General features: G+C 40.6%; 1 protein-coding gene across 1 annotated transcript in view; it reads left to right on the top strand.

Moving 5' to 3' along the window:
* EMC2 (ER membrane protein complex subunit 2) overlaps positions 1–5240 on the top strand; it is a 41330-nt gene extending 36090 nt beyond the window's left edge. The window contains exon 11 of the mRNA XM_035125121.2: positions 2142–5240. Within this exon, the coding sequence (XP_034981012.1) occupies positions 2142–2228 (87 nt within the window). The 3' untranslated portion in view covers positions 2229–5240. The remainder of the gene's footprint in view (positions 1–2141) is intronic.
* The last annotated feature ends 16919 nt before the right edge of the window (positions 5241–22159 follow it).

Genomic DNA, 22159 nt, shown 5'->3' with positions numbered 1-22159 from the left:
TTAGAGCCTTGCATTATAATGACAGATCACAATCAAATAAAACGATATGATTTACTATCCTGCCATTCAAGTCCCCATATTGAGTCACGGAATGACAACATTGCTGTAGTAAATGTTGCTAAATGAAACTCAAGTGGTTTTTCTGTAATTTAAATAGAAGCTTATTAACTTTGGAGTACCATAGCCAAATCTTTTGTGCTGGGAAATATTAGTGTTACCAAAGCTGAGTCACTCTAAATGTTAAAATGTTGATGTTTCAAGTCTGGTAGCTGTTTCCTTTTTTCTAGTAAGTAGGTACAACAGTTACTTAGTTAACATTAAAATTGTTTCGTCTTTAGCATTTCTTTAACATTTTAGGTAAACATTCTGTCAGCGTATCTCTTTTTCTTTTTCTTGTTAATTATAGTTCCATTTGCTTTTTACACAGTGCAGTTGTTGACATGATGTTGGATAGAATATTCAGCAGGAGAGAATGTTGACAGCTCTAAAAAGTGTTTAAACAACATCAGAAAGAAAGCAAACACTTAACTTGCTCTGTGTTGAATCCAGATTAAGTTAGGGAAACATCATTCCCATGTATATCAGTTGGACAAGTTAGTAATGTCTTATGCTGCAGTCTACACCCCACTTACCTGGGAGTAAGTCTCACTGAATTCAATAGGACTTCTCAGTAGACATGGTTAGGATTGTGCTGTTAGTTCCCATTGATTTCACTGTGATTTAAGATAACTAAGTCTGAATCAAGTCTTTTGAATCATACATATGTCCACTACATGGAAAGAAAGTTGAGGTATGGACATATATGAAATAAAACAATTGAATAATAAAATACTTGCACAATAAAATACAAATATAGTATTGGTATCTGAAGAAGTGTGCATGCACACGAAAGCTGATACCAATGACAAACTTAGTTGGTCTCTAAGGTGCTACTGGAAAGAATTTTTTATTTTGTTTCAAATATAGTATTAGTAATTTTATTTTTATTGACCTTGAGTCATAACAAAAATAAATCTGTACAGTATGTACATTTCGGTGTAATAGATGTAAAACAAAAACAAAAAACAAAAGGTATAAGTAAAAAGATTTGTACTGTATTGATAAAACACTAGCAACCACTTATGGGTCACTGCACAGATCAAGTCTACAGCTGGTTTCATAAGTGTCAAAAACAATGTTGATATTTAGCTATGGCTAATACAAAGCATGCTGTTAATCTGGTTATGTGTTTATATGAATTTGTCAGATTTCTGCAAATCCAACCAATATTGCCCCCTCTCCTGAAACCAACAGTCAAATTTACAATGCATTTTGTCCAAGATGTTTAATAAATTCAAACTCAATCTCCTTGTCTGCTTGGGATTTGAAAAGAACTAGTGAGCTTAAATGAGAATAATGATACTTAACATGTATATATTGTGTCTGAACCATTGTACATATATCATTTCAGTAATTCTTGGAACAATCCTGTAATGTTGGTACTAATAGTATCCCTTCTCATGGTGTGAGGCTAAGACTCAGAGACAGAACCCTGTCTTAATCCACCTAGTGTGTTCATGGTAGAAGTGAGGTTTTAAACTAGGGATTTCTTCTTCAACTCCATCAGTGTTCACATCTATGATCTTGGTTAAATATAAATAAACACTAAAGGCTGGGTCCAAGTGTGAGTTGTAGACATTTTTGTTGTGCAAGGGAGAAATTTTTGGTAGCTGCCTACCCTGTTCTTGAAAGGCTTTTAATCTTTAAGAACTGCTTATGGGGTACCACTGGAAGCTGAAGCTTGCAAGAGATAGTGGGAATCTTTTTACATGGAAAGAACTCTGTTCAATGTTGTGACCCAACCCTACAAAACTAACATAGTAGATTAGAGTAGTGGCGGAAGCAGAGATTCCTACTAGCCCCTCACAGGTTCTTAGATGTTCAATCTGCCACTCACTCCTTTTGCATTCTGTAGGCATCACACAAGAGGGGACATAAAATGGGCATTTTTACAGTCAAATCTTGGTACTGGTTTTTAATGGAATATTTCTGCGGTAGGAGATTCCTCGTGCAGTCTTGGCAATTTTGGTGGTGATGTACCCTATTGTGACTTTTCATTACTTGGTTTTGTAAAACAAGTGTTAATCTTTCTTTTCCCATAGTATGCTGGTCGCAGTAAGAAGGAGACGAAGTACTCTCTGAAAGCTGTAGAAGACATGTTGGAGGCCCTGCAGATTACCCAGTCGTAAATGATAGCGAAGCTACCCAGTGATAGATTTTCTTTCCTCAGCTCCATGTCCAAACTCAAATTATCTAAGAGTTATGTTAATTTTAAATTCCCAGTTGTGTTAACAGTGGTTTCATGTTAGTGAAAGTGACTCTCTTAAATAATGTGTTTTATAAAAGATATAAAATTCCTATTTATTGCTGCTATGATGAAAAGCCACTGAAATGAATAAAAAGAATAAATTTATTGAACATCAGTCTCTTCAGATCTTGTATGTACAGTAAATGCTTAAGCCATAACATGATGTAGAAATAAACTTAAGTGATGATAAAGCAGAATTATTTATTGAACATATGTAGGAGTGCTGGAGACCTGTGCTTAAAAATGAATACCATATGGGGCATAAAATGTTCTAACAGAACAGTTGATGAAGCTGCGGTAAAGTTATACATGCACTAAGCAGTTCTTTACCGAACAAGGGCTGACCTTATATTTCCTCCTGAACACATCGTATTTGCAAAATAATGGTAATATCAATGTTATTGCTATGCCTTTCTGTTCTAAGATAGTAGTTAAAAATAAGTGTGTCTGTTCATTAGATCTTATGGGAATCAATATCGATAACAATAATAATAACAACTGTGTCCAAAACTATAAAGACAAAGCAAAGATTTTTAAAAAGTTGAAACCATCAAATATCCTCATAGCTAAATGATTTCAAGGCAGCCCTGTCTCCATGCTGCTACAAAGGTCACTACACAGACCGAGGAACTTTTTAGGCTTAGGATCTTTCTAGTCACTGATTCCCACACTACAGTGTTTTAGAAGTGGGATCAAATGGATAGATATATACACAAGTGTGGTTAAAAAAACCCATCAGAGCATATATTTTAACATTGGTTTCTTTAAGTAGGTTGAATCTGAATCTACTTCATTTGCTGGTCTGTAGTAAACAACCCAGTTTTGCTCTGTTCTGTTTGTCTCAGATTCTATTCATTTCTTTTGAGTGAAAGGTGTATCAAAGGCTGTAGAAAAACAGAGTCAAAAGACAATATTTTAGCTTCGATTCTCAGCCCTACATGTGGATATCTGCAGTAAATTGAATACTAGTTATTGATCCTGTTCATAGCTTTGGGGAGAAGCAGCACTTTGGTGAGAAAAAGTAATGCTTTATTTTCCAGTTCTAGGTGTTCGTTTAAAGCAGGACGCATGCAACTCCTCCTGGACTAGGAACATTTCCAGGTCTAAATACAGTACAGTACTAAAGCAAACTGTTGGAATTTACTATGAACACAACCTTTGTGTACAAGGTGCAAAGCTTCTGCCAGCAAGAGGGTGCAGCTTGTTGTTTTCATTGGAACTGTGGTATAGAGGAGCAGAAATGCACAGAATGTTTTCACTGCTATGAGCAAGGGGGTAATTTCCACCTCGGAGACAGGGAGGTGCAGTGGGAGATGCTCAACAAATTACTATTGCATACTTAAATGAATTTGATTTAATTGGGCAAGGGACTAAAACGATGTGCATATAACCAAGGGAAGCTTGCAGTTTTGTTTCATAGCTTGAAGTCCTCAAGCAATAAAGCATATTAGCAAGCCAATAGTTTATACATTTTGTGCTCCCTCATTTTAGATGGAGTTAACACTGTAGGCTAGTTTAGACATGCCATGCTATGATTTTGTGGTATGTGGGCAGGTTTTTAGTGACTCTTGGATTCACTCTCTTCCATGATCCCCTTCTCCCCTGGTTTGCAGCAAACCACAGTTTGCTTGGGAGAGGGGTGTATGGACTAGCTGGCACACTGGTTTGCACTTTCCCTGCAAACCAGGACTGGGAACGACAATTTGATCCAATTATTATTATTATTATTATTATTATTATTATTATTATTATTATTATTATAAATGTATTTGAACATAGAAGGTGATGGCTGACCGAGTTGTACTCTGAGCAGATCCACTGAAATCAATGCCATGACTATTCTACATTAATTTAAATGGTTCTGCTCTGAACCATACCTAAAGTGAAGTAGGTAGTGAGCCTTACTTATCAGCAAAAGGGGTGGGAAGGTGAGGAGTGATGAACCACCTATTTCGCTCACTCTCCAGGACCTCTTAGCCCAAGATTGCTACCACTATTGACACTTTGCTTAGGAGAAAAGTACTTGGGAGACAAAAGTTGTGGAAGGGAACTGCACTCACCCTCTGGCCTCTCACACTATTAAAATTGAATACTTCCCCTTCTCCGTTATTTGGTTTCTTCTTTGAGCTTAGGTAGCTTGGACTGGCAAGCTAAAATGATGCTTGAGAGTGACATTCACTTACCTAAATAAAAAAATTCCTTCCAGTAGCACCTTAGAGACCAACTAAGTTTGTCATTGGTCATCTGAAGAAGTGTGCATGCACACAAAAGCTCATACCAATAACAAACTTACTTAGTCTCTAAGGTGCTACTGGAAGGAATTTTTTTTATTTTGTTTCGACTACTGCAGACCAACACGGCTACCTACCTGTAACTATTCACTTACCTACTACTGTTGCATTTGAGCTACGTTGCTGGAAAAGCTGTAGTCGACTTTGCTGCAAATGCATTGGGAGAGTGCTCCATCTAGAGGACTGAAGTGCATAAATGCTGGGTGTTTTTTTAATTTTTTTAAAAATCCCAATTTACATTTCTAAAACTACCAATTTTTTCAAAGCTCCCGAGCTTTCTGTTTGTAATGCAACATTTCAAAATGTTGTATAAGCCACCCAGAGTGGGAAACGTTAAATAAGTAGACTAGCTGTTGGAAGGATTCCTTGCATATGCTCACAGGTAATGTAATTAGCTTTAATAATGTAGTTGGGATGCTGGTGGTTTTACCTCCCAGTGAGTTTTCAGTGCTTCCGCTGCCTGATCCAATTGCTAGTCTTCCCCAACTTACTTCTGGGTGTGGTTGGACTATAGCTCTGTTACCAATGGTCAGGGATGAAGGGAACCATAGTCAAGAACATCTGGAGAGCACCAGGATGTGGAACGTTGCATTATGCAACTTTTTTTTATATAAAAAAAGCTGCTCAAAACTCCAAATTTTAAATTGGGTAAAAGAAGCATGAAACTTGATTCTGGGATTACCCATTAATCCCCAAAGCTCAAATTTTATTTATTTACTTGAAATACTGTATTTTTCCATGTATAAGACTATATTTCCCCCCCCCCAAATTTTAAGTTTAAAATTGGGGGTCGCCTTATACACAGAATGTTGCAATTAAATATGTTGTTGTTGTTGTTGTTTAGTTGTTTAGTCGTGTCCGACTTCGTGACCCCATGGACCATAGCACGCCAGGCACTCCTGTCTTGCACTGCCTCCTGCAGTTTGGTCAAACTCATGTTCGTAGCTTCAAGAACACTGTCCAACCATCTCGTCCTCTGTCTTCCCCTTCTCCTAGTTCCCTCAATCTTTCCCAGCATCAGGGTCTTTTCCAGGGAGTCTTCTCTTCTCATGAGGTGGCAAAAGTATTGGAGCCTCAGCTTCAGGATCTGTCCTTCCAGTGAGCACTCAGGGCTGATTTCCTTCAGAATGGATAGGTTTGATCTTCTTGCAGTCCATGGGACTCTCAAGAGTCTCCTCCAGCACCATAATTCAAAAGCATCAATTCTTTGGAGATCAGCCTTCTTTATGGTCCAGCTCTCACTTCCATACATCACTACTGGGAAAACCATAGCTTTAACTATACGGACCTTTGTAGGCAAGGTGATGTCTCTGCTTTTTAAGATGCTGTCTAGGTTTGTCATCAATTAAATATATACATAAATTTATTTCTTAATTCTGGGCTCAAAAATAGGGGGTGTCCTATACATGGGGGCTTCTTATGCACGGAAAAATACGGTATGTATGTTTTGTCTGCTCAGTTGCAGGGCAGTTTTCAATGAATTGAAAACAAGAAACGCAACCTAAAACGGCAGCGGTGGCAATAATTACAAAGTTTGGTAGTGGAATTATAGCTGCAGCACTGGGAGACTGGAGATGCTCTTTCCTAGGAGCGAGTACCTGAGCTTTGCTTTCTCCTGTGTTGCTGTCCCTGGTTAAGTGCTGTAATGGCTGGGATGCTGTTGCTGCCTGCCTGTCCAGAGAGAGGCAGCACTCCGTCTTGCAGCTTCTTGTATCAGTTCCTGGCTGGGTTAGGGGGCAGAAAATCCCAGCAGCTCTTGGATGGCAGGTCTGCTGCCAGCTAAGCCACCACTGAAGGGGAGATGCCAAAGGGAGTTGTCCCTTGGGGAGTCCATTTGGCAATTCCAAGGGCAAGGGCACTTTTTTCTTCCATCCTGGAGAAGAAGCAGGGTGGATAAAAAAACAATATTTATTTAAAATATTTTAAAAAATCAGATTTCTTTTTAAATTTAAATCGGATTTTTAAAATAAAATGCTTTTGGAGGAAAAATCTTTCTAAAGATTTTCTATTTAAGTTACATTATAGTCCAAAGGCTTGTTGTCGTTTAGTCGTGTCCGACTCTTCGTGACCCCATGGACCATAGCACGCCAGGCTCTCCTGTCTTGCACTGCTTCCCGCAGTTTGGTCAGACTCATGTTGGTAGCTTCGAGAACACTGTCCAACCATCTCGTCCTCTGTCGTCCCCTTCTCCTTGTGCCCTCCATCTTTCCCAACATCAGGGTCTTTTCCAGGGAGTCTCCTCTTCTCATGAGGTGGCCAAAGTATTGGAGCCTCAGCTTCACGATCTGTCCTTCCAGTGAGCACTCAGGGCTGATTTCCTTCAGAATGGATAGGTTTGATCTTCTAGCAGTCCATGGGACTCTCAAGAGTCTCCTCCAGCACCATAATTCAAAAGCATCAATTCTTCGGTGATCAGCCTTCTTTATGGTCCAGATCTCACTTCCATAAATCACTACTGGGAAAACCATAGCTTTAACTATACGGACTTTTGTTGGCAAGGTGATGTCTCTGCTTTTTAAGATGCTGTCTAGGTTTGTCATTGCTTTTCTCCCAAGAAGCAGGCGTCTTTTAATTTCGTGACTGCTGTCACCATCTGCTGTCCAAATAGTCCAAAGGCTATTCATCAGGAAATAATGATTTGTTTGAAGTAACTTCAGCCTTCAAATAATGATAGCTTGAAGTAACTTCAGCCTTCATATATTAAAAGAGTCAAAATATTGTAGATCTCCTTAGGCAAGGATAGAACAGATGGAGAAGTTAAATTCAGTCCTGAATACTATTTTGATGTACCCAGGATGAGTTAGGTTTATGCGGTGTACCTTCATTTTTTATTTGCAGCTTCATTTCATCCGAATCTTCCCTTTTGCTACGGTGAGCTCAGTTAGTGAAGAGTTCTCTTCTTGGCAGAGTTTCAGTTGTGACAGCATTCGTATTTGCGACGCATTGCATTTCAGCGATACTTGGGTTTCAGACATTTTACAAGGGCTGGATGGATAAAAGCTAATTAAATTTGATTTCCTGGCAAGAATGCCTCGCTCGCTTGCTACTTGCATCCAAGAACACCAAACATGAGCACTCAAGTGTGCCGTGAGGACAGGACAGAACTGCAAGGGAAGACTTCACAGTCATGAGGTCTGCTTGCCGCAATCCTGCAAGCTAACAACTGCAGTACGATTCCACACTTGGAGTCCGTGCAGAACGTGTACCTGTCGAGAGTCCCCAGAGATGAATATGCATTGCAATGGCAGAGTAACAATTGCAGCCAATCCACCTTTGTTGGATAAGAATAAAAGTTTGTTTAAAAGTCTTGTAACCACTGGAAGAGTTGCCTGCACTCCCTATACACAAGGGCCGATTTGCTGCTGGCATCCATGCTAAGATTTACCGATGGAATGAAGGGATTAGCCATTAATAGTATTGGATTTATTTATTTTTGAGTAAAGAGCTTTAGTGCTTGGATGCGACAGCTGTAGCCAGACTGATGGAACAATTCTAGGAACTTTTTTTTTTTTAAAGGACAGAGCTGCTCTCCAAATGTGAGCTGCAGCGATCAGGCCTTGCTTGTGTTTGTTTTGTTAATTGGGCCTGACAATACATGTGTCTGACAAGCTGCTCTTGCACTTTCTTCTTGTTCTGCTAAAGATAGGCATGATTATTGAAACTGTCGTTGGCAGCCTGGGAATGTTTCTCTTTTGAGCGTAGACTTTAAAAACCACGCAGTTGTGGCTGGATCCCTGCATGGTTAGCTTAGCAGCACAAGAGAATGGTCGGATATGCTTGTGCCAGGCACACAGCGACAGTATATGTGTAACAGTATAGTAACTCCTCCTTTTAGTGAATTATGGTGCTGAGTGCCAACAGGATTGGAGTCAAACTGGGCCACTGAGAAGAGGAAAGATTAGGAGACTTGGGCAAACCCCAAGGTTTGCAGGAATATGATTTTTAAAAAACAAAACTTAAGAGGGTAACTCTCAACCCCGCCAACAGGGAAGCGTATAAAGGGTTGCATAAATGCCGTAAACGCCAAACCTATACATATTTTCTGCATGGGTCACAACCTCCATCCTAGAAACAATGAAGAATTCAGTGTGAAATGCTGTGAAATGTAGATGGAATGGGGAAATGGAGATCCATTCATAATAACCGCAAGCAGTTGGCATCACAGTTTCTTGGATCACGGCAACCTTGAAAAATACAACAAATGACAGGAATGTCAATGAGGAAGATATTGAGGAACTTTTCAAAAAAGAACTATGTGAGGCAGAACAGTTCTTAAATTCTTATGGTACATTTCACTTGGGGCGAAGGATCCCGATTTGCAGATTATATTTGGTTTCATGGTTAAGCCCATTTTCATGTTTATTCACAAAGTGGCACTACCCAGCATTTTTTTCATGCATATGTGATGGGAGTTGTCTATAGTAGAGAAAGAATGAATTTAGAAACTTTTTTTTAATGTTTCTTAGAGTGCTTTAAAAAAAAAAATTAAATGGTTTTCCAACTCCGGAAAGCAAGCGCCATGGATTTTTTAAAATTATCATTAAAGCAGCTCTGCCATAATTTATGTTAAGAGGTTTTGGCCTGTTTATGTATTGTGGAATTTGGCAAAATTAGTAATGTGATATTCCATATTTAGCAAACCTATCAAGCAATAAATAATGACACATGACTGTATGTGAGTGCTGTTCAGGGGCTTTTTCTGGAGGGCTTTTTTTTTTTTTTTTGGTGGTCGTGAAATAGCCAGGATCTTCCAATCCAAATTTTGCAGTATTAGGCGGTGTGTTGTACTCTGAACTAAACCAGATGCTGATCAGCTCTGTTCCTATTATCGACTCAATGCCGAGATGGTAACCAGACCTTATTTGCGACGTTCACATTTGGAACAAATTAACAGCAGTTAGACTGAAACGAGAAACCTCCAGTTTACTAAAAGGTTCAAAACATGTAATGCCGTAAAATCAGAAAGCCTGTAGTGTGTTAAATAGAAATAAATAAGTTAACTGTCTGTCATGCTTTCCCCATGAAGGATGTGTTATTTCCACTTTGAATGCCCACTTCTTCTTTTTTTTAAGGAGTATTCAGTGTACCATCAAGAGGACAGACAACATGATCCTAAATCAATGTGCTTTGTGAAAATCATCCACCATTGGGTGTGTTTTTTTGGTTTTGTTCCTCCAGGCCATTTGAGTCTGACACTCTTGCTTTAGGAAAAAGTGGAAGGAAAAGTTTTATTTCTTTCTGTTTTCTTTACTGTTAGAACAGCAAGTAAATTCATTCAAGAACAAGTGATTTCAGTCTTATTATCTTGTTCTAGATCTACTTCAACTTTTGGTGTGACATCCAACAGACTCCATCTGCCAACAGAGCGAACTTCACAAAATGCGACTTCTCCTTTCTTCCCCCTGGGCACCTCTGGGCATTGAGAAACCTTTGGAGAAAATTTGGGGGAAATGTAGGGGGAGGCAAGGAAGTTGGAACCTCTGTTGCACAAGCAAAGTCCTCTTGCACAACATTGGACATCATCCTTTGCCTAGAAATGTTTGCTCTGTACAGTTTTGTTGTCTTAGTTAATATTCTCACTCTGTTGCATTTCACGATAGTTACATATTTTAAAAATATTATTTTGTCAGTTTCAATATAATAGTTTTTTTGTAATTGATATAAAAACATAAACTATAACATTTAAAATAGTACAAGCAGTATTTGGAGGGCACCCCATTGCCTATTACTCAGACCCCATTTGTGGTTTAGCCAAAGGATCACCACCTACCATGTATACTCAAACAGACTTCTGATACATTTCTTCGGGTACCCCTGCCAAATGAGGAAAGTTGGATGGATTCAGTAGAAAGGGTCTTTTCAGCATTGGCACCATAGAAATGGAATGCCTTCATTGGAGTGGCTCATCTGGTGCCTGCATTATGGTATTTTCAGCCCCAGGTGAAGATCCCTTTTACATTATTATTATTATTATTATTATTATTATTATTATTATTATTATTATTATTCAACTCCTGTCTTATTTTTTTTAATTCAAATTTTATTAACATATAAAACACATACATTTACATTTACACAATACATACAGACAACACACTACCTTATTTTCATAGCATAAAACATACCTACATTACTCTATATAATACCTAGCTATACTATAGGTAAAGGTAAAGGGACCCCTGACGATTAGGTCCAGTCGCGGACGGCTCTGAGGTTGTGGTGCTCATCTCGCTTTACTGGCTGAGGGAGCCGGCATACAGCTTCCGGGTCATGTGGCCAGCATGACTAAGCCGCTTCTGGCGAACAAGAGCAGTGCACGGAAACTCCGTTTAACTTCCCGCCGGAGCGGTACCTATTTATCTACAGTGGTGCCTCGCTTAACGAATGCCCTGCTTAACGAAATTTTCGCTTAACGAAAGGTTTTTTCTAGCGGAGGTTGCCTCGCTAGACGAATTCGTTTTCGTCTAGCGAATCACGGTTTCCCATAGGAATGCATTGAAATTCAATTAATGCGTTCCTATGGGCAAAAAATAAAATAAAAAAAAATTCAATGCATTCCTATGGGATTCGCTAGACGAATTTTTTCGTTATAAGAAAAGACCCGTGGAACGAATTAAATTCATCTAGCGAGGCACCACTGTACTTGCACTTCAATGTGCTTTCGAGCTGCTAGGTTGGCAGGAGCAGGGACCGAGCAACAGGAGCTTACTCCGTCGTGGGGATTCAAACCGCAAATCTTCTGATCAGCAAGCCTTGGCTCTGTGGTTTAGACTATACTATACATATCAACATACCTATACACCTACCCCACACGGACACCCATCAAGTGACTTGACTTCCAGCCATTCTTGTTACGCTACTTTATTTTCCCAACTAGCTTAAACGCATTTCATTATTTCTTTAATCTCTTCTTCTATCTTGACTTTACTCTCACTAATCATTTTCTGGATTCACTCAATATCCTTTTTATTTTCTCCGTGTTCTGAATCAGAAATATTTTTAGGTCTTTTGTACTGATGTCATTCCATCCTATTGGATTTCCCCCCTCCCCCAGTTTAATTCTGTTTCAAATTTTATTTTCAGAGACTATTTTTTTGTATTCTGTGGCCTTTTTATTTGTAAGCTGCCCAGAGAACTCTTGTTTTTTTGGACAGTATATAAAGATTTCACTTACAAACATCTCAATCTCATCTAGCCTGCCCTTCCTAATATTGGAACTTAACCACTTCTTCTGAGTTCTGCAAATAAATCCTCAACTGTTTTTCCTGTCCTCTTGTGGTTCATATACGCCTCTTTGCTTCCAGTTTCTATTCTCTTTTAGCTGGACTCCAGCTTGGGGCCACTGTAAACGGTGGATGGCTGCCAGCATGGGAGAGCCAGTGTGGGGTAGTGGTTAGAGTCGTTAGAGTACTTGGGAGCCCTGGGTTCAAATCCCCACTCACCCATGAATCTCACTAGGTAACCTTGATATAGCCACACTCTCTCAGCTTCACCTAGCGCAAAGGTTTGGTGTAACCACATAAACCACAAGCTCCTTGGAGGAAAGCTGAGATGTAAATGTAATAACATCATCATCATCATCATCATTATTATTATTATTATTATGGAAATAATCTTTATTTGATTTTACGAGCATAAAATTATAACAATACAAAATACATATCCATATTTAGAGATTTCTCCGTGGGTCCTATTATCAACCTTCTAAACTGCATATTATTTCATCATCCCAAGTTTTATGTCTCTCCATTTTGTCCATAATATTGTCTGCATTACAAGTGTTATTGCAATCCTGCTAATGCTTTCATCTGCTTACAGTGGTCTCTCAAATAAATTTTAATTTCCCCCCATTCTTTATTAAAGTTTTTGGTCTTCTTGATTCCTGAGATTTCCAGTCAGTTTTGCCATTTCGGCATAATCCAACAGCTTAGTTTACCATCCTTCTCCAGTAGGGACTCTGTCTTCTGTCCTTAAACATGTTGTTGCTGTACCACCTCACCCATCTTTTAGCTCCCGGGGTCTGAATTAAAAGGCAGTCATCCTTTTAACTGGATTTTTCTTGCGATTAAATATGTTTCGGAAGGTCCCCCCCCCCCCGCAAGCTTTTGGCCTGCTCTCTATTAGAATTTTGTTACTTTCTGGAATACATTGCTTGTGTTCTCTCTCTCTCTCTCCCTCTCTCTCTCTCTCTCATATCTATGATCCATTACTCTTTGGAGTTGTGAGTTGTGTGTCTTTGAATCCCGCCCCCCATCATATTGCATTTCTTTTAATCTACCCAGTGTTAGCTATCTCGCTCTGTTTTTAAGGGTGGGAAGTAAATAGGATTTAATAAATAATAATAATGAAAAAACCTTGTTAATGGAACTGTAGGCTAATTTTCTGAAAGAATAAGCACCAATTCCTAGCGCTGGCGTGCTTCCTAGAAAGAACGGGATGGCGCTTTACACAGTCTAGCACCTTATAAAACTCAACGGTCTTGCTCGGTGGATACCAAAAACTCTCTAGCAGCCATTTGGAGCAGCTGCAGTCAAGATTGAGTGCATGGTGAGGTTCAAAGACAAGGCAGAAACAACCAGAGCCACCTTTCAAATCAGATCCGTATGAAGATGTCTCTGACGAGGAGGAAGATGCTTTCAAGTGAGATGCTGCTAGCTGTGGTCAAGGCTGGCAATGCACAACTTTTCCCAGACCACGACTTTAGGAACAGCAGAAGCAGCTAGGAAGAGAGGAGATCAGGGATATTTTTAAATATATATATATATGTATATTATAAGTTGTGTGCCTTTGCTTCTTTGTGTTATTTTATGCACTGTGACTTGCTGTTATTTTTATTGATTATAGTTTAGAAATTATTTATTGTAATTGTTAAGAGAGAATTTCTTTTTATTCTTTGCTGGTATCTAATTTCATTGTGTATTAATCAAACATTATTTTATATAAGTTGCTTATTTCAAAATTATGTTTTTATTATGACATTTCTGCATTGGATTAGATTGTTGTAAGGTTTACTGCCTTTGTTGTAAACTGCCTTGGGTACAGTAATATAGAAAGGTAAAGGGACCCCTGACCATTAGGTCCAGTCGTGACCGACTCTGGGGTTGCGGCGCTCATCTCGCATTATTGGCCGAGGGAGCTGGCGTACAGCTTCCAGGTCATGTGGCCAGCATGACTAAGCCGCTTCTGGTGAACCAGAGCAGTGCACGGAAACACTGTTTACCTTCCCGCTGTAGTGGTACCTATTTATCTACTTGCACTTTGACGTGCTTTCGAACTGCTAAGTTGGCAGGAGAATATAGAAAAGTGGTGTACAAATTAAAAATGAAATTAAATGTAACCTACAGCTGGAAGCAAGCAATTTAAGGCCGATGAAAATCTCTGGGGATGTGAGGGGGGAAGAGGTGTGAGAATCCAGCCCAACCTTAACTCTGCGAGTGGGGCTCATGTGTCAGACCCTATGTAGACCTCCAACAGAACTTAGGATCCCACAGAACCTGTTGTCAAAGTAGAACAGCCCAAATTACCCAGATAGACCCTGCCTTGACTTCAGACTCCTTTCTTTCACACACACCCATCCACCCACCCAGGAGCTAAGGCAGCACTGGGTTCAGCCAGAAGAATGCTCATGTGGCAGCAAAGGGGTGCCACTATTAGTCTATTACTATTACTATTACTATTACTATTAGTCTATTACTCTAGAGAGGCCATGGAAGACATGTATTCACTGGGACCCAGCAGATAACTCTGCCCCAAGCCCATTCCTTTTTTAAAAAAAGTTTTTTATATACTTTTAAAATTTATAGATTTCATTAATTTTACAATCATTTTAACATTTCAAAGTTTGACTTCCTTCCCCCTCTTTCTGCGGTTCCTTCAATTTATTTTTTAATATCTTCTGCATATCCAAATTCATTTAATTTGCTGATTTATCGGTAATTATCTACTTTAAATACAGTGGTACCTCTACTTACGAATAACTCGACTTATGAATGTTTCTACTTACGAACGGAGCTCCGTCCGCCAACTTGGATGCGGTTTAGATAGGATTTTTTCTACTTACGAATTTTTAGATAGGGTTGCTTCGACTTACGAATTTTTCTCCCAATGCATTCCTATGGGATTCGACTTACGTTTTTTTTTTACTTATGAATGTTAGTTTGGAACGCATTAAATTCGTAAGTAGAGATACCACTGTATATACTCTTATGAAACTGCAGGTTGTTACAATAATCCTGCCAATGTTTTTAATCTGTGTGCAATTTATCTGTAAAAATTCAATAAACTATTTCCAGGTTTGTTCTCTTGATTTCTTATTCTTTGCCATTTTGCATATAAGTTTTTGTATCCATTCTTCTCTACCATTGATCTATGGTCCTTCCCCACAAAAAGAAAAGAGAAAATAATGCCCTGCTTGACAAGAGATCATAGTGGAGCACCAAAACACATTTATGTACTATGGGCAAAAAATGCTCCTATCGTGCCATTCTCAACTCTCCCTAAAAAGCAATCATTTTGTCTCCAGCCTTAGTATGCAGCAAATTGTGCTACAGAAATAGTAATATGTTTTTTTAAAAAAGATTAAATCCAAGGAGAACATGTTAGAATGACTGGCAGGCAGAGGAAACCCCTATTCAATATTGGATTTCTGTATTTATTCCTTAATGCTGTTAAAAGGCACCTGATGTAAAAGAAATGATTGTTAAGTGTAGCCAGGAGTCTTGAACCTATTCCAGAAAGGCTTTTTGTACATCTGATATAAAGTCCCTGTCTCTCCAGATAAGATGGAGTTAACTCGCTGCTCACTTTCTGGGCAACCCTTGATCAGATGTATGCCATTTTCCTTTCAAAGTTACCAACACACTTTAAAAAAACAACACACCCTTGCCAGATGTCTCTTGGACCTGGTGTGGTCTACCTTGGTTTACCTTCCACCCCCTTTTAATCTGCTTGTATATGTGATGTATCACTAGTGTTTCCATAGCTTGGAGATTAAATACAAAATCAAACACAACCATCACCCCGGCCTATAAATACCCTCCTCCCGATTCTCATCCCAACATAGTTTAATTATTTGAAATGTTACCTGATAAATAGTGTAATCAGAAGAATTCCACCTCCACTTTAACTACTTCCCCATCACATTTTTCTAATTTGGGACAGGTTTTAGATTACGACTTCTAAATTTATGTAAACTTCCAATCAGTGATTAATGTTACAAGCTACAGGCTGTGCCTTAAGGACACTTAAATGGAAAGGTGGGGTAGGGGGGGGGACCACAAACAAGGGTTAGGCTTGTCATGTTCGTGACTTTGGTGATGCAAAGCATAACCTTTGGGGAGGTTTCACATGAAAGGTCATGACCTCTGTAACCTTGCCGGTGAGACTTCAGCATGAATTCTCCAGAAACTGGCCCCCTTCTGTTTGATGGTGTGGGAGTAAGGGAGAGAGAGTTAAGCCGAGCTTATCAAATGCTATTTTAAAATGTAATTGAAGCCATAATTGGCATGAACGGTGCAAGCTGAATGAAAAGTCAGCTGTGTGTTGGCCACAGAGACTGCAGATAACTAGTATTAAAAGGGGGTTCACTGATATTGCAGTCACTCTGGAGGTGGGCGTGGGTGGGAGAGACAGACTCCTATCAAAATGGGGTGCATTAAGTGGGTATCTTTGGCCCTCCAGGGGTTGGACTCCAACTCCCAGCAGCCTCAGCCAGCATAGCCAATGGTCAGGCATGATGGGAGTTCATGCCTCTGGAATGACTTCCCCTTTGAAGTGCATGTAATTCAGGGATGGATTGATATGTCTATTTTGGTTTCCCGTCATTTCTCAGTTTTCCAATATTAAACTTGGTCCTCTACTCCAGTGTTTCTCAACCAGTGTGCCTCCAGATGTTTTGGGACTACAACTCCCATCATCCCTAGCTAGCAAGACCAGTGGTCAGGAATGATGGGAGTTGTAGTCCCAAAACATCTGGAGGCACACTGGTTGAGAAACACTGCTCTACTCTTCTGCAGCAATTTGCATTAAATAAATAATTAAATCTTGAAAATTCATCAGCATATTCATGTGAATTTTTCCCAATAAAAACATTTTTGTATGGATGAATTTGCACGTTTTGACAGCAATTTCCCCTTATTATAAAGTGTTCTTGTGCGTTATTTTCACAAATATATGCATTTTATGCACAGTTTCTCCCCAACATATGCATTTTTATATACAATGTTTCACTGCCGAATGTGAAGGATTTTGAAGGAGGCCTATGTTTCGGTCAGTGCATAGGTTTGAGAAATGCAAATTAGGTAGTACCGTGATACTTGTGGGACGCGGGTGGCGCCGGGGGTTAAACCACTGAGCCTAGGGCTTGCCGATCAGAAGGTTGGCGGTTCGAATCCCCGCGACAGGGTGAGCTCCCATTGCTCGGTCCCAGCTCCTGCCAACCTAGCAGTTCAAAAGCACGTCAAAGTGAAAGTAGATAAATAGGTACCACTCCGGCGGGAAGGTAAACGGCGTTTCCGTGTGCTGCTCTGGTTTGCCAGAAGCGGCTTTGTCATGCTGGCCACATGACCTGGAAGCTGTACACCGGCTCCCTCAGCCAATAATGCGAGATGAGCGCTGCAACCCCAGAGTCGGTCACGACTGGACCTAATGGTCAGGGGTCCCTTTACCTTTACCTTTACCTTTACCTTTATGATACTTGTATCCCACTGTTCCTCCCTGGAGTTGCATCCCTAGGAGTCATTCTCTCGCATTGCACTCAGTCCTGTAGGTAGGCAGTACAAGAGTGATCCCCCTCTAGGGATTTGAACCCAGTTCTCCCCAGTCTAGTCCTGCCACTGTCCACTATACCACTGCAGTTCTACTATAGTTATGCATAAGGATTTGCTTATTTCTCAAAGAATACTTTTTGCAAACCTTGCGACTGGCTGGGTCAGGACTCCATGTGATATGCTGTTCCGATCAAAAGCTATTTGGAAACCTGATTCTTAAGGGTAAGCCAGTTTCTACTCTACTTTTCTAATGCGCGTGTGTGTGTTTTTAGAAAAATAAATTTAAAAAGTGGGGTTTGCATAATATCACATCACCAGAAAGGCAGAGATAAAGATGAGGTGTAAAGTATATGTAATGTGGCTTGTACTTAAGTGCAGTAATTGGAGTACTTGGATGTTAGATCTGCCAAGACGATAAGGCGAGGAAAAGCTGCTTGGGAAAAGGTAAACTGTCTGAGGAGCTGACAGCGATATGTGCTGGCTGGAAGAGGCCCAGAATTGTTTTAGCCTTTGAGACATTGGCATAATTGTATCCTTTGGGCCCAGACCTCCTGATAATGATACCTTCTAAACCTCAGTTATTGGTATAATTTCAATCTGATACAGGCCAAAATACCTCTCTCTTTATACACACAAGTTCAGCGGGAGGCATGTTCCCATGTGGGATGGGGGGCACTGGGATCAGTGGGGGAGGCCCCCTTAAGACGGTGCACAGAAATCACAGCGTTTGTCTCTGCCAGGCCTACGCCCCCCTGAGTATGAGGAAACGGCCAGGGATGTATCCGATGTAAGCCATACTCGGTGTAGACCTACTGAAATTAATGGGCGTGACTTAAGGCCATGTTTAAACCAGGCACTTAAGGAACAAGGATACTGCTGTAAATAGTCACAGCCCTCTCCCCAAAGAAATCTGGGAGCTGTGGTTTGTTAAAGGTGCTGAGAGGCACCTAGTCTCCTCACGGAGCTACAATTCCCAGACTTCTCTGTGAAGGAGGGATAGATTATGCAGTGTTTCCCAACCTTTGGTTTCCAGCTGTTTCAGACTACAATTCCCATCATCCCTGACCACTGGTCTTGCTAGCTAGTGATGATGGGAGTTGTAGTCCAAAAACAGCTGGAGACCAACGGTTGGGAAACACTGGATTATGGTATTCTGGGAAGGGGATAGGGGGCTCCTAACAACCCTCAGCACCTCTGCCTCTGAAGACAGTTCAGAAACTTCAGCTGGTGCAGAATTTGGCGGCCAGGTTCCTCACTGGGGCGAGACGGTTTGAGCATTTTACACTGATCCTGGTCCAGCTGCACCGGCTACCAGTAAGTTTCTGGGCCCAATTCAAAGTGCTGGTTTGGACCTATAAAGGTTAAACAGCTCAGGAGAGCAATACCTGAAGGACCACCTCTCTCCATATGAACCTACCTGGATCCTGTGATCATCATCTGAGACCCTTCTTCATGTGTCTCCTCCACAAGAACAGGCCTTTTCTGCAGCGGTTCCCCACTTGTGGAATGCTTTCCTCGGGAAGGTTCAGCTAGCGTCTTTATTATGCACCTTGAGGAGCCAGGCGAAAAAGTTCCTCTTTAATCAGGCCATTGGCTGATTGAAATCTGATGCCCTTTTAAATGTGTTGTGGAAGTGGGGGAGGTGTTATTGGGTTGCCTTTGTTTTTGTTATGTATTTTGTGTTTTTATATTGTAATCGTAAGTTGTGAACCACTCTGAGATCTAAAGGTATATAGGGCAGTATACAAATTAATTAATTAATAATAATTAAATTAATATTATGGGGAATACATGTTACTACACAGATTGAGTGTGCAGTGGTACCTCGGTTCTCGAACGTCTCCGTTGACTAATGTTTCGGAACCCGAACACCAAAAACCCAGAAGAAAATGCTTCCATTTTCAAACATGCCTCAGAAGTCGAACGGCTTCCGCTGCGTGTTTTACAATTTTCTCAATTGAATTTTCAGAGAGCCCTTTGCACCTCGGTTTTTGAACGTTTCGGAACTCGAATGGTCTTCTGGAACGGATTACGTTCAAGAACCGAGGTACCACTGTATATTTAATAAGTACAGTGAACACATATAAAGACAGTTTGTTTCTTGCCTGTAATAGTTAAACTTCACCCAAATCAACCCTATGGAAAAAAATGGATTTCATATAGTATGTTAAATAAAATAAAACTAAGCAGAGCAAGTTCCAAAGCAGGCTGCGTCTGACTAATGGATTTGTCTACTTTGCCTGCCAAAAGTTGAAAAAGCACAACCCCTCCGCTGGTAAAGCTATGAGTACCACTACATAAGCCTATGACAAATGAGATTTTTATTAGTTCCAGTGAAGCATTTTTGTGGTGTAACCATTCCGAATAGGGGTCTGGACTAGTTAAAACCATTTCAATCCATGGAAGATGTTCTGTAGGTGGCAAATCACCACCATACTTCCTTCGCCTTTCAGAAGTGGTCCTCTGACGTGCTTTGCTTGCTACTGTTTATTGGGCTGATCCTCCTGAATCATACTAAGCAGAGGAGTTCTTGTATGACAGGGAAGAAAATGAAATGGTCCAGCACTCTGCATCATGAGCCGTGCTGGCGTATTTCAGTACATGCCAACATAAGGAAACCACAACCCCTCTTATGTGCAACCTCCATTCAGGTTGATGCACCAGTTCTCTGTTCAAGGGTGGCTGCTTAACGCATCACCAAAAAGAGGAAATGAGTCACCCCGCTAGAAAGAGGTCACAGGTTTGCACAAAAGGTGCATGTGCTAATTTATATGTCTATATATGCATGCTTAGAAATGATTACTGATTTGAATAGAAAGACAGTGCATCTCATCGTAGTGGGAAAGTTTGGTTGTTTAGACTGCCGTACAGGTATGATCTCTGGGTGAGCAACTTTCCCCTTCTTTTGACTCCCTATCTTCCTAACAGCAGGACACAAGCTTATTCTAAGCTGGTTTCTGGGCTCAATTTAAAGTACTGGTAATGGGTTTTAAAGTCCCAGGGTGTTTCCAGGTTACCACTATTTTGCAACAGGGATCCAAGGGCACCCTGATTTTCAGGTTGGTGCAGTTAAAGTGAGTTAAAATCTGTCTCCCTAGCATAGTGGTAGGGAACCTTTGGAAGAACCCTAAACTACAACTCTTCTCATCACTGGCCATTGGCCGTGCTTGCTGGGGCTGATGGGAGTTGTAGTCCAGCAACACCTAGAGGGCCACAAATGTTCACCACCCCTGCCCTAGAACAACAAGTTCACTCTGAAAAAAGAACAAGGCTATTTGCAGTTAGGAAAGTGGTGGGGAAACACATTGAAAAATGTGAGCTGAATGAATGATTAACGGCAAGGCGTATAAGCGCCCCAGAAGCAAATCAATAAATATATGGGACAGGTGTTTGTCATATACATAGCTGTCAAGTTCTCCCTTTTTTAAAGGGAAATTCCCTTATGCTGAATAGGCTTCCTCACGAGAAAAGGGAAAACTTGACAGCTATGGTCATATAACCACCCTGCAAAGAAATTGGAGCAAACACTCGATAAAGATCAGGGGTGGTCTAGTTTCCATGTTAGCAAATTAGGGCGAATGCCCAATAAACAGGTCATTTGGAGCAGCCCCTGAGACAGTTTGCAACCAGATTATCTGAAGCACCATGTGCACATACGAATCTGCCCTGGCCTTGAGATCAGCTCTGGAGATGTTTGTGGCCCCGCCATTGAGATTGATGAGATTTCTGGGCACAAGAGACAGACAGGATATTCCTGGGGGGGGCATTTGTTTATTTGTTTATTTATTTAATCAATTTCTATCCTACCCTTTTCCCCAAGTTGGGATTCAAGGTGGCTTGCGACATTTAAAAACACCAGTGTAGAATAATAAAAACAAACCAGGTAAGGGCAATCAGTGAAATACATTGTAACAAATGTAAAAATGCGTAGCAACCTAGTACTGCCTGCACCTTATTTTTCAAAGGCCTGTCTGAACAGGCAAAAAGGGAGACTGTCTAACTTCTCCCATACTGTGGAAGGAAATTCCACAGTATGGGAGCAGACACAGAAAATGCTCTCTCTCTCGTGTCGCCACCAACCATGTTTCTGATGCTCATGGGAGCAAGAGAAGGTCCTCATCCTGATGATACGGATGGGCTCCACTTGGCTAGTTTTTAAGAGGATATGGGAAATGTCTTGTCTTCCCCTCTCAGAGGAGGAGGAGGAGGAGGTGCTAATACACATTTCTCTGCAATATGTTTCACAGTCGCCATTGTTATGTTAAGAAGTTTCAGCATTAAGTTGTGGTTTCATTGATTTGTTATATAGTTGGATGTAAGCCACCTCTGAAAGGCAGCACATAAATCACAGAAATAAATAGATGGCACTTCACTGAGAGGTGGTTTCAATGCTGCATGAGCATTTTCACTGCGCCGCATGACAGCTGTTGCCACATGTGTGCGCAGCCATTTGTTTATGGGTGGGGGCATCTTAGAGATCAGCCCTTAGAGCTCATGTCACTTGACCCTTTTCGCTATGGACACTTGATTTATAATGGGTTGGATGCAAAAGTGCCTTTGGGGTTTGCAGCAGTTTTGGTTTAGAGAAAATGCAAGTAAGAGGAGACATGAAAGAGTAGTAGAATCTTAGAATCGGGAGGGAGCCAAGGCTCATCTAGTCCAACCCTCTGCAATGCAGGAATCTCAGCTAAAGTATTCATGACAGGTGGCCATCTATATTATATAATTATGTATGGAATGGATAAAGCGGATAG

The sequence above is a fragment of the Zootoca vivipara genome, chromosome 8 (genome assembly GCF_963506605.1).
Source record: "Zootoca vivipara chromosome 8, rZooViv1.1, whole genome shotgun sequence".
NCBI lineage: Eukaryota > Metazoa > Chordata > Lepidosauria > Squamata > Lacertidae > Zootoca > Zootoca vivipara.
This window is presented reverse-complemented; position numbering and strand designations above follow the sequence as displayed.